This window comes from Mesocricetus auratus, unplaced genomic scaffold (assembly GCF_017639785.1).
Source record: "Mesocricetus auratus isolate SY011 unplaced genomic scaffold, BCM_Maur_2.0 Super-Scaffold_100691, whole genome shotgun sequence".
Taxonomy (NCBI): domain Eukaryota; kingdom Metazoa; phylum Chordata; class Mammalia; order Rodentia; family Cricetidae; genus Mesocricetus; species Mesocricetus auratus.
Window position 1 is genome coordinate 56,686,924 of NW_024429267.1, and position 12,493 is coordinate 56,699,416.

General features: G+C 48.6%; 1 protein-coding gene across 5 annotated transcripts in view; it reads left to right on the top strand.

Moving 5' to 3' along the window:
• The window catches only part of Wdr48 (WD repeat domain 48), a 31,325-nt gene that overhangs the window by 2,673 nt on the left and 16,159 nt on the right, over window positions 1-12,493 (top strand). For all 5 annotated transcript variants that reach the window (XM_005082338.4, XM_040739777.1, XM_013122215.3 and 2 more), the window contains exons 2-8: window positions 4,322-4,462; window positions 6,040-6,118; window positions 7,042-7,124; window positions 7,231-7,360; window positions 8,866-8,954; window positions 9,383-9,484; window positions 11,835-12,059. In XM_005082338.4, coding sequence (XP_005082395.1) covers window positions 4,322-4,462; window positions 6,040-6,118; window positions 7,042-7,124; window positions 7,231-7,360; window positions 8,866-8,954; window positions 9,383-9,484; window positions 11,835-12,059 — 849 coding nt within the window. The remainder of the gene's footprint in view (window positions 1-4,321; window positions 4,463-6,039; window positions 6,119-7,041; window positions 7,125-7,230; window positions 7,361-8,865; window positions 8,955-9,382; window positions 9,485-11,834; window positions 12,060-12,493) is intronic.

The following is a 12,493-nucleotide window of genomic DNA, read 5'->3' on the forward strand; positions in this document are numbered from 1 at the left end:
CTTTAGGGTAGCTCTGTCTTCCCTGAACTAACCTAAGTCAGGATCCTTGAGATCCCCTGACCCACTAGACATTACCGTAGCTCCGCAGTCATGACAACGGAAAACTCTGGTGAGCAGTTTCCTTTGAGGCAGAGTTGACACTGGTTGAAAGCTGTACATTGTATATGCTTTCCCGGTTTGCTTCCTGACTTGTATGACTTTTTACTTTAAACAGAGCTGTAGCACTCACTACTTTGTGTCTTGTTTTGCCAAAACCTAGTGTCTTACTTTTAAAAATGTGTTCTGTCCTTTCCTGGTGGCACACTCCCTTAATCCCCACACTCAGGGAGCAGAGGCAGGCCTGACTTACATTCTAGGTCACCTAGAGCTACATTGTGAGACCATGCCTTTAAAAGAAATGATTCTACAAAATCACATATATGTCTGTAATCTGTCTCTCCTTATCTAAGAGCATTTATTTTAGGAATATTGTTATTGTGGGAAACAATAAGTAGCCATACACTGGAAATCTCAGTGTATGTCGTTATCAAATAAAATATGTATTCATATAGTAGGTTACTCTGCAGTTTTCAGAAAGTACACTGGAAGCCGGGGAAACTGTGTAGTTGGTAAGTGCATGTCACACAAGGCTCTGAGTTGAGATCATCAGTGTCCACACAAAAGCAGGTGTGGTGCCAAAGTCTTAGTATGGGGAAGGCAGGGACAGGAAGAGCACTGGGGCTTGCTAGCCACCTAGTCTTGAGGGGTTGATAAACTCCAGATTCTGTGAGAGGCCATACCTCAGACAAAAATAAAATGGAGAGTCATAAAACACAAAGCACTGACGCTTGACCCCATCCCTCCATGCACACACTCAAGGACAAACGCAGATGTCATTCACACTCAATATGCGAGGGCATATGATCTACAGGAAGGTGTCCGGAGCAGCCAGTCAGCACGGCATGTTCCCATTTCCATAAAGGAAGACCAAGGTGTGTTTACGTGGTGACCCACGAGTCCCAACACTTGGAGGCAGAAGCAGGCGGATCTCTAAGTTCAAGGTCAGCCTGGTGGTCTACCTCATTCTTATGCTTTGGTGGTAAGTGTAGCCACTTTCTCACTGAGCCATTTCTCCAGCCCCAAAATGCTTTTTAAAGGAGTTACAAACAGAAAGTCATAATTTACGGGACTAGAAGGAACAGCTGGGGTAGTGGTTATGTTTAGCCGGTTTTTCCTGGCCTGGCCTAGACTAGCGTGCTTTCTGGAACAGCTCTGCTTGGGAGCTGTGTGCTCCTATTGGACAGGTCATTATGATGATAAAACTAGAGTTAGGTTGTCTAAGGATGCACGGTGCGAATTGGGAACTCCTCTGTAAGGTGTAATCATGTCCTCTGTAAAGGTTTGTACTGCACAGCTGTGTTCATTTGTCAGGTATGGCGTGTTTCACTATAAATTGTATCTTAAATAAATTATAAATAGTAAAAGCATTCACAATTGGGTGGTGGTGGTGCACTCCTTTAACCTCAGCACTCAAGGGCAGAGGCAGGCTGAGTTCAAGGCCAGCCTGGTCTACAGAGAGTTTCAGGGCAGCCAAGGCTACCAAAGAAACCCTGTCTCAAACACACAAACAAAAAATGTAAACAAAAAAAAAAAAACTGGTCATGGTAAGCAGTAGAAGAGCTGTGGTGGTGATGGTGGTGTGAGTCGGATCTCTGTGGGCCTGGTTGACGAACTCGCAGAGCCCTGCTGCCTCTGCCCCCACGCTGGGATTCCAAGCTTGCACCTCCATGGTAAGTATGCATTAGTGGGGTCTTTGTGCTGGTCAGAGAAACCCTGCGTGAGGAGGTGACTTGAAAGGCTGTGGAGGAAAGGGAGTAGACAGTCGCTAAGCCATGTGGACGAGGGTACTCCATTGAGAATACCCAGTGAAAATGTCCTCAGGTAGGAGTGAAAGCCTGCTTGTGAGGCAGTAAAGAGGCCTGGAGTAGAGAAGTGGCTGCAGGGCAGATAGGGAGTCTTCAAGTCAGTGGAAAGCTGTGAGGAGGTGAGGCCTAAGTGGTCTCTGAACAAGGAACAGCGTGGCGCAGCACACAGCAGCCCCTTCTCCCTGTTGGTGTCCCACTGTGTCTCATTTTGGGTCCCTCACAGTGTGAAAAGAATACAGAGTGGGAGTTCCAGGGGTGAGTAATCCACAAACGGTGAAACCTTTAAGAGCAGAGAGGCCATCAACTCAGATGAGAGGAAATGGGCTCCCATTCTAGGCGTCAGATACTCACATAAAAGTGAGTTAGTGCTCAGCCTTGAGGACCCTGAGGGAGTTGTCCAGGGTTCCCTTTGTGAGGCTAGAGCGCTTAGAGGTGGGGGGGGGGCAGCTTGTAGAAGTTGACTCTTCCCTTCACCATGTGGACTCAAGGGGTGGGACTCTGGGTCATCAGGTTTGGCACCAACTGCTACCCACTTAGCCATCTCACAAGTCCTCCCCCTCTTTTGTTTGGGTTGTTTTTCTCTTCCTGTTTTGAAAAGGTCTCTATACACCCTGACTGTCTTGGAACTCGATGTGTAGACCAGGCTGACCTAGAGATCACAGAAATCCTCTTGCCTCTGCCTCCCAAGTGCTGTGGGTTTAAAGATATGTGCCACCTCGCCCAAGTGAATCTTGTTTTTATTCTATGAGATGCCCATGGCCATTTTAATATGAAGATTGTTCTGTTGCTGTGGTAGGCAGAAAGGGCTGCCCGGGAAATGCTGGTGCCCTTATCGCTGCTACTGTCTGTCCACACAAGGGTGTCTGCAGGCATGAGGTACCACACTTTCTAGATTGAAAGGGCGTTCTAAATGCACAGGAAAGCCAGGGGTTGGTCAAAGGACAAAAATCCAGAAATGTCACAACACAAAAAGATCCTAAAAGCTTAGAGAATGGCCTAGAGTAAGAGAAGGTGTCCAAGAGAGAACACAAATGAGGCCACTTTGAAAGAGACGGAAGGCATGGAGTCAGTGTAACAGCGGGTGCTGAAGGAACTAAGGAGGCTTTGCACTCAGGCGTCCACCTTTGTCTCGCTCTCTTTCCTTTTTGGTTTGTCGAGACAGGGTTTCTCTGTGTTGTTTTGGAGGCTGTCCTTGAACTCACAGAGATCCGCCTGCCTCTGCCTCCCGAGTGCTGGGATTAAAGGCGTGCGCCACCAAGGCCAGCATCTCTTTCCTTTTTTAATTTTGAGACAGGCTTCTCTGTGTGACCCTGGCAGTCCTGGAGCTCTCTCTGTAGACCAGGCTGGCCTCACAGGGATCTGCCTGCCTCTTCCTTCCTGTTTTTTCTTTCTTTGTAGTGCTTGAGGTGGAACCCAGCACCTTGCACATGGCAGGGACTGGTATCTAAATTTTTTCATGTATGTCAAGTGAGGGGAAAAGAGAGACCTTTGCAGTCATGCAGGCCGTGTCACCTGGTATATGTTTTCACTCTTGAGCAGAATGAGCAAGTCGAGGTGGCACCATCTGAGCTCGAAGCAGTGAGCACTCCTGCCCAGAGCAGTGGGAAAAGGGAGGCCCTAGAGGTGGAATGTAGTACCAATTCTAATCGTTCTTAATGATTAAAAACCCAGAAACATACTGGGTTCAAGCTGAAGATCAGAGAAGCAGAGTGGCAGCCACCAGAGAGCTCTCACCCCTACCAGTGCTCAGACCGAAGGGGCGATCCACCTCAGACTGCGTCTCCAGACTGCGTCTGTCTCCACCAGACCTCAGACTCACTCAGCTCCTGTCTCCTCCAGCCTTCCGATTCCTCTCTAGTGCTGGGATCACCTTTGTGTGAGCTGTTTCACTTTTAGACTGGATCAATTTTGTGTAGCTCAGGGTGGCCTTGAACTAACAAGAGATCGGCTGCCTTTGTCTCCTGAGTGCTGGGATGAAAGGTGTGTGCACCACTGCCTGGCCTCTGTGGCTAACTAGTGTGGCTGACTTTGCACTCTGATCTTCAGGCGAGCTCCATCTGCTCTGTAGGCTTTGGAGGAAGCCTGCTCTGGTGTTCACTCGCTGTGCATGCCAATGGAAAAGGGCATTCTGGGAGAGAGCATTCAGTGTGCCAGACATTTCAGTCTTAGAGCAGGACTACAGGTCTTGTCCTGGAGTCTGTCAGCCAGGAACTTGGTGAAAATGGATGGAGCCTGGGGAGGTGTCCAGGTTGTTAATAGCAGACCTGCGTGTTCTGAGCTGGGTTGTCAGTGATGCCCTTTAGTCTCTGTGGAGTAAGATAAAAACAGAAACTGTTGCCTTCAGTTAGCTTGATTTTGGAATCAGCCACTAGTGGGCTGCACCTCAACACGGCCTGGCTTTTGTTGGTGTCCGCCAGGTTTCCTATGTTATTCGAGATGAAGTGGAGAAGTACAATCGGAATGGAGTCAATGCCCTGCAGCTGGACCCAGCGCTCAACAGGCTCTTTACAGCGGGGCGGGACTCCATCATCAGAATATGGAGTGTCAATCAACACAAGGTGAGGCGGGGAGTCAGAGCTTGGACCAGTGACTTTGTCTGATGGGCACTGAGCTTCATATTATAGTCTATAAAGATGTTATTATTCTCAGAGTTCTGTAAGCCTGTGAGAAAATGCCTCCGTTAATTCCTTTGCCTTAAGAGGCCCCTGTCACAGAGGAGTAAATATATTTGGCTGGTGGGGAATAAGCACTTCTCACAGGATTTTGGTTTCATTATGAACTTGAAAAGGCTCTTGATAATAGTGCTGAAAATAGAACAACAAAATGTTGAATTATGTACTTTCACAAATATTTAATTTCTTTATAAAAAGTGATTAAAGTTCCTACAATATGTTAGGGTCTTCCTGGCTAACAGGGTGGATGTAAAACCATGAAGGCTGCTCTCTCCTACTCGTTAGGGCTTCCAGAGGCTTCATGGCTTCTTGTGCAGCACTGAGCGTCAAGTCCTGGGCCTTGTGCATGCTGGGCAAGCACCCTACCACCACTGAGCTACACCCCAGCTTTGAAAGCCTCTTAAGCTGTGAGAGGCAGTTAAATGCATTGTTATCAAGACAGGTTATCAGGTTTGTAATGAAACCAAAATCCTGTGCAAGGCGCTCATTCCCCAGCAGCCAAGCGGTTCTGCGTGGAAAGTGAGACGTGCGGCTGAATGGGAGGGGCTCTCGGGTTTGTTTGAATGCTGCCTCGTGAAGGAGACAGAAAATGATACTGGGAGGAAGAGGAGCATTCACCAAGCTCTTACCTGTATGTCTCGGCCCCTTGTCCTCACCAAGATCTGAAGTTTACCCTCTCAAGGCAGTAAACGGGCTCAGCCTAATGTCAGATCCCTAGTACCAGCACCTGTGTGTGTGTGTGTGTGTGTGTGTGTGTGTGTGTGTGTGTGTGTGTGTGTGTGTGTGTCTTTTTAGCTCTATAAACCTGTGTTCACTGCAGATGGAGGCTAATTGGCACAGCTGCCTGATAAGGTTTCTCCCAGTGGACTCAGTCCAGCAGGCTTTGAGTTCTTGAGCCGATGAAGACCGTGTCAAAGTCATGAAAATCAGAAAAGTGTGTTTGCAATGCCATAGGAACTCATATCTGAATTAGAATGTTAGCTTTTTGAGAATTTGCAATATTTTGAGCAAATTAAGGGGAAATGCAGCTTACCTAGAATCTGGCAGTCTGTCCTACCCTCAAACATCTTTTCCCTGGTCTTGACAAGACTGCAGAGCCTCCGTTCTTAGACATGCAAAGAGCTGTTCTCTTGCCCATGAGGTGTGTGACTTGTCGTGGTGTGGGACGTCTAGACGCTGTCTGTAAGAGGCTCTGGAGTTGAGCCCAGGCACACTGTGTCAGAGATCCCTACCTCAGTTTCCCCAAGTCCTTCCTGTCCTCCCACACTCTGTGCCCCATACCCCAGCTCACCCAGCACTTGTCAGTTTTGCCACTGCAAGGGGTATGTAGCTCTTAACCTTGGGAACCTAGGCTTTCATTATAGTAACTGTCCTGATAGTGTGGCACAGTAACCGAAGAAATCTGCATGGCCGTACTTTGTCATGTGTTGCTCTGCTGTAAACTTTGTGGGTTTTCATTTCAGCAAGACCCGTACATAGCATCTATGGAGCACCACACAGATTGGGTGAATGACGTCGTGCTCTGCTGCAATGGGAAAACCCGTAAGTACTTGTGGTTGTGAATTCTGTGTGTGTGCGTGTGTTCGTGCGTGCGTGTGTGGACACCAAAGGTTGATATAATCCGTCTTCTTCAGTTCACTGATTGCTAGGTTAGCTGACTGCTGAGCTCCTGGATCTGCTGACTTCCACTCCCACCCCTCTCCAGCATCAAAGTCATAGTAGGACTGCAAGTGTGTTATAGTATAGTAGGACTACAGGTGTGTTATAATATAGTAGGGCCGCAGGTGTGTTATGGGATAGTAGGGCCGCAGGTGTGTTATGGGATAGTAGGGCTGCAGGTGTGTTGGTATAGTGGGGCTGCAGGTGTGTTATGGTATAGTAGGGCTGCAGGTGTGTTATGGTATAGTAGGGCTGCAGGTGTGTTATGGTATAGTGGGGCTGCAGGTGTGCTATGGTATAGTAGGGCTGCAGGTGTGTGCTTCCACGCCCAGGTCTGTTCTTCTGCGGGTGCTGGTGATAGCTGGTGCGTACACAGGAGACCCTCACTGGGGAGCCATCCCCAGCCCCCAGGGGATTACCAGGTGCCTCCTTGTGCCGTCCCACACCTCCCTTTAGTCACTCAGCATGATCACCGCAATTAGTTTTATACAAATTTTTAGATAGTTTTTTTAGCCTTAGTATGCCATTTTTCTTATTTTGATAAGTTCCATTTCTTGGTTTTTCAGTCTGAGTAATTATTCTCAATTAAATTAAGGACTTTACCTGACAGTTTTCCTGTCTGATTAAAACCACTAATGTATATATACCTTTACATATGTCTTTGAGGCATTGTTCAGAAAGTTCTGGAAAGAGCTTTGAAGCGTGTATGTGTGAGCAGTTGTTTAGAGTAGCATCACTTGCTGTAAGATAGCCTTAAAGCTGCAGGTCACTCTGGTGAGGTGTGGTTGACCCGTTTTCTCTTGTAGTGATATCTGCTTCCTCTGACACGACGGTCAAAGTGTGGAACGCACACAAAGGATTCTGCATGTCCACACTCAGGACACATAAGGTAATGTTCACGCTTTCATTCAGGCTTCCTGGCGTGTTGGCAACTCAGTGCTCTGTGTGCCTCGTGTGCTTACAGTGTGGATCATAGTGTGTCTGCTCTGTTACAGGATTATGTAAAGGCCTTAGCATATGCCAAGGATAAAGAGCTGGTAGCGTCGGCTGGGTTGGACAGACAAATATTCCTTTGGGATGTGAACACTCTAACAGCACTGACTGCCTCAAATAACACTGTCACAAGTAAGGTGTTTGAAAACAATTTTTGAAAGTGATCTGAGTTGACATAAAGAATGGTTTATACAACATCTTTGTTACATTTGCATGGAGACCGTGGCTTACAGCTTCTAGGAGCTAGCTTATTGTTGTGCTGTCGATTTAGTAGCTTCTCCAGATGGAGCCTGGCTGTTGCATGTCTTAGCGTAAGTCCCTGCGGGTAGAAGAATCTGTCTTGTCACACCGTGTACCTCCCATAGCATTGCTCACACATGCATGCACGCACTCACGCAGGAAGCCAGGGTTCTTGAAGAAGGTGATAGTAGGCTCTTTTGTGTTGATGGCCGAAATGAGAAGTACCCAGGGGGAGAGTGTTTCCAGTACCAGTTGAGAAGAGCTGTTCAGAGTAGCCTAAAAGAGCATTTCTGGAAATGTCCAGGGAGGCTGGGGTGCTTCTAGAGGGAGTGTAGAGGTGTTCGGTGTGACTGTTTGATAAACTTCCAGGTCAGGCTTACACAGATCTAGACTTGAAGTTAATACAGCACTAATACAGCACTAGCCCAGCCTACGGGAGCCTCCAGGCCAAATGTCTGAGTGTGCCCTAGCCTAGACCAGAGACCTCATTCAAAACACAGGCAGAGATAGCAAGATGTCTACACAATATGTCTCCACTTTGTTGGGGCTCCAGGGGCTCCAATGGCATGGCGTGGCTAAAACAGTTATAACATGACTTAGTCTATTTCCGGAAGGATGGTGGAGAGACTGGTTTTTATAACTTCTTCAGGGTTGTTTTGCCCAGAAGTATGTGTGGGTCTAAAGAGGGTCTCCCCTTGTTGGTTTTATTTGTTGTTTTGTTTTTCAGGGATCCAACAGGTAGGCCTGCTGGTCTATCCTAGTCCTCTCTTTGTAAGGCCTGCCTGCCTCTAAGATGCACAGGAACAGAGACTTGACCTTAGCGAACATAGATCCTGCCATAGCTGGGCTTGCTTAGATTAAGGGAGGCTGTCACCCAGGCTTATGAGTATAGAAACATGCTAATAATAGTTACCGTTTGTGGAGTGCTTACAGGCAGGCATTTCCGAACCCCTCATGTGTGCTCACTCCAGACCACTGGGTGTGTATCTGTGAGCCAGTCACAGTGAAAATACCTTCACCTTGGCTTCCAGAGCAAAGGGGATTCTGGCTAAAAGTGGATTTGGGGGGTTTGGGTTGTTTTTTTATTTATCTGATTTGTGTGTGAAATGGTGTTTTTCTTTTGTATTTCTTTGAATAATAGTGACTTTGGAAGTGTTCAAGCCCATCTTTGGGACTACACTGCTTATGTGGATCAATTTTAAATGGCAGCACAGTTCAGTATAACAGAAAAACATATGTTATTTGGAATTGCCTCTATTATAGATAAATTTCATGTCCTTAAAGTATTTGTAAAGATAAGATTTCCTAAGTGAAATGTGTAAGCTTGTGACTTTTGCTGACAAGTTGCTGAACACCTGGTCGTTTTGTTAACACTGAACTCCCTTTGTCCTCAATAGCCTCTTCTTTAAGTGGGAACAAAGATTCCATTTATAGCCTGGCCATGAACCAACTGGGGACAATCATTGTATCAGGGTCCACTGAGAAGGTAAGGGTGTCCCAGCCAGTGTCTCTGAAGCTACAAAAGTGGAGTCGTTAAATACAAGCACAGAGCTGCAGGGCCAGAACTGGGGGGGTAAGGCCGGAGGATCACAGCCAGCCTAGACAGCACTGCCAAAGTCCTGTCTCTACTACTAAAGACCAGTAATTCTGTCTAGTGGATGACAACAGAAGTGTTATTTGTGTACATGAGAATGTAACCATACAACCACTGTGCTGTGCGTGGAGCGATGGGCACTGTGTGACTTGGGCATTAGGAAGGTGTCCTGAAGCCTGGCAGCCATGGACAGCGTGCGTTGGCTGCAGCAGCGCTCACCCCTCAGCAGTTAATAGTAGGCGTTTGATATGAAAGTCGGGAGCTTTCAGAAGCCTGTTGTGTCTGCATTTGGTTTGTGTAATGCTGTGTAAAAATCGCAGGTTCTGAGAGTGTGGGACCCAAGGACCTGTGCGAAACTCATGAAGCTGAAAGGACACACGGACAACGTGAAGGCCCTGCTGCTGAACAGGGACGGCACACAGGTAGGAGCTGTGTGCAAGCTCAGCCGATGGCCTCGGCACAAGGCTTCGGTCTTTAGAATGCTGCATTGTGGCTGAGTGCTTAGAGCACTGGAGTTTCATTCCCAGCTGTTCCCAGCCTTCCGTTAACTCCAGCTCCGGGGGATCTGGCTCCCTCTTCTGTTCTCTGTGGGCACTGCACACACATGACATTACTCACAATACTCATACTTCTAAAAATAAAACAATTCTTTAAAAGATAAAAAAAAAACTCAGTTGCCAGCTGGGTGTGGTAGCTGCAATCCAATGACTCTGGAGACTAAGGCAGGAAGATTACATTGAGTTTAAGACCGGCCTGTGTTAGATAGTGAATATAGGGTTCTAATGTAAGACCCTTTCTCTAAATACATGAATAAAACAGTGAAAACACCGATTCACTTATAGTGCTCCACATAGAAGGACTTTGCTGTCCTAACTGAAGGCAGAACAAGAAGGCTCCGTAGCGCTGGCCTGATGCAGGTGTGTGCAGTTTGGCAGCACTGAGGTCCACACGGCTGGCAGTGCTGGCTTTGTAAGCAGAAGGAAGCTTCGCTGTTAAGTGCAGGGTCCCATGGTCGCCTGGCTTGGGCAGCTGTGTTGTTGGCTGTGTGTCTGTAGGGTTAAGTCTCAGCCGTGGGCTAGAAGGCCTAAAGGTCTTCCTAGCCACTGCAGTCTGTCCTGTTTCCTCTTTGTAATTTATACTGTACTTCTGTGCGAGAGATTTAACATAAGCAGTGACATCAGTAGGGCTCGTTCTATACATCCAAGCTACCTGTTGGCTCTTAGGATAGCTGTCTGTCACCTGCATGGTTTTTCTGGTGACTCAAGTCCCAAACCTAACTTAGGGGTCTGGGATCACAGCATCAGGCAACTTTTCCAATGGTAGTCAGGTCCCCACACACAGGAGACCAGGAATGTCTGGTTGGACTTGATGATCTGTCTGAGTAAGTCTGATTTAGCAGAACAATACGGGGCATTGCATTCGTCTGAAATAATGTCTTGTTGGACATCTCACATTTTTAGCCAGTGGAAGGAGAGAGAGGTGAAGACGGAGAGTGCAGTGTTGTGTTGGTTCTGCTGACTCCTGTAGGACAGCGGGTATCATCTGGGACCTGGAGTAGGGAGGGTGCTCACAGTACGGGGCACTGTGAACCTGGCCTTGTGCAGGGCGGCAGTGGCTGTTCTTTGTGGCTGCTGTGGAGATGGTTCACGACTTCTGTGCCTTCTCCGCTCCCACCTGTGCGCTCCCTCTGCTGCCTCAGCTGTGTGGGCCTCCAGAGCGTCGCCTTTGCCAGACCTTGTTGTCAGTGAGCGTATGCCCTAGGATCTAGGGGACTGGGGCTTTCCTGAGAGAATTGCCACCTCAGAGTAGCATCTTCTGGTATAGGGAGCCCCTCCTTGGCCCTGTTCCAAAGGATGTCTGAGGTCTCTGTCACCCAGGTTGGATCAGTTGTTCCCTAGTGAACTAGTTGTGATTCAATTTCTGGTGCTCCTGGCAGTTAGTGAGGACGTCTTCTACTCCCTGTTCGTGTAATTAGTCCTGCCCACAGTCTCACAGGCTCCTGAAAACCAAGAGGCAGAGGGCAAACAGCTAACAGGCTTAGCCGCCATTCACTTAAGAACCACCCAGGGCCAGGCCCACAGCTGCTCTGTTCGTCTCATGCTCCCGCACCCGCCATTGCTTTATCCCCGGGACCATCCTTTTCCCGGGAAATGAAGTTCTTACGCTCCCTTCATGTAGTCACAGCAACCGCTCAGGAACACTGAGCGTGCCCGGGTGGATGCAGGTGACTCATTCAGCCTGTTTCTGTGCACTCATTAGTAGTTGCTTCTCCTGAACCTTGAGAAACGGTCAGCTCTGTGAGAATTGTTCAGGATTACAGGGAGTGAGTGAGTGAGTGCAGTCCTTGGCTAGACCTGGCTCCTGATTCCTGTCAGCACCAGACATAAGCCATGAGCAGGAGGGTGGCACAGCTGTGACCCAGGATCCCAAAAGGCCTCTGGCCTGGAGCAGTGCTGTCAGCCAGAGAGCACGGGAGCCACCTGGGAAGCTGCTGTGGCCCTGCCTCCTGGGTCTGGATGGCACTTGACAGTTTACGTTTTTAATAAGTTCCGAGGGATGATGGCTTCAGGTCCTGAGGTCACCACCGCCTTGCCTTCAGCATCTGGGCACAACTCACTGTTTACAGGGTTTACAGAAGCAGCAGCAGGTGGCTGCGTAGAGAGGACTAGGACACGTTTACACAGGTGTTCCTGCCGGAGCACGTACGCTGTCTGATCGTCTTAGACTGGCGTGCTCCTGGGAGCACTCTCCCCTTGTCTTCTCTGTTGACAGTGTCTCTCTGGGAGTTCTGACGGGACGATTCGCCTGTGGTCCCTGGGCCAGCAGAGGTGTATAGCAACGTACCGAGTCCACGATGAAGGCGTTTGGGCTCTACAAGTCAACGATGCCTTCACACATGTATATTCTGGAGGAAGGGACAGGAAGATTTACTGCACAGACCTAAGAAACCCTGACATTCGGGTGCTGATTTGTGAAGAAAAAGCACCAGTTCTCAAGGTGTGTTGAGTTTTCCAACTGAAGCTGTGAGCTTGGTTAGGCAAATGCCACAGAGCTTGCGCTAAACATTGACCCCTCCATCCTCAATAGGGTAGGAAAGAGTCAGTGTAGACCCTGAGGCCAGTTGAGCAAGGTGACTTCCAGAGTACATCACTAGTGCACGGATGGCTTTCCTACTGGTAAATCCTAGTGTCACTGTGTCAGGCATGCTGCTGAGTTTGTATGGCTCTCCTGCCCTGTCCTTAGGAAGAGCGTGAGCAGCTGGCGGTGTCTGAGCAGACAGAAAGGCCATGAGGCCTGGATGATAAGGCCCCAGCCCCTGCAGTTAGGGGTGGAAGAACCCTGCAGGAGGAGGGCCCCTGCTTCAGACTGCCACACTGCCTGCAAGCAGCCCTGCTGACGAGGCTCCAGTGTGAGCAGAAGACACTCTGTAG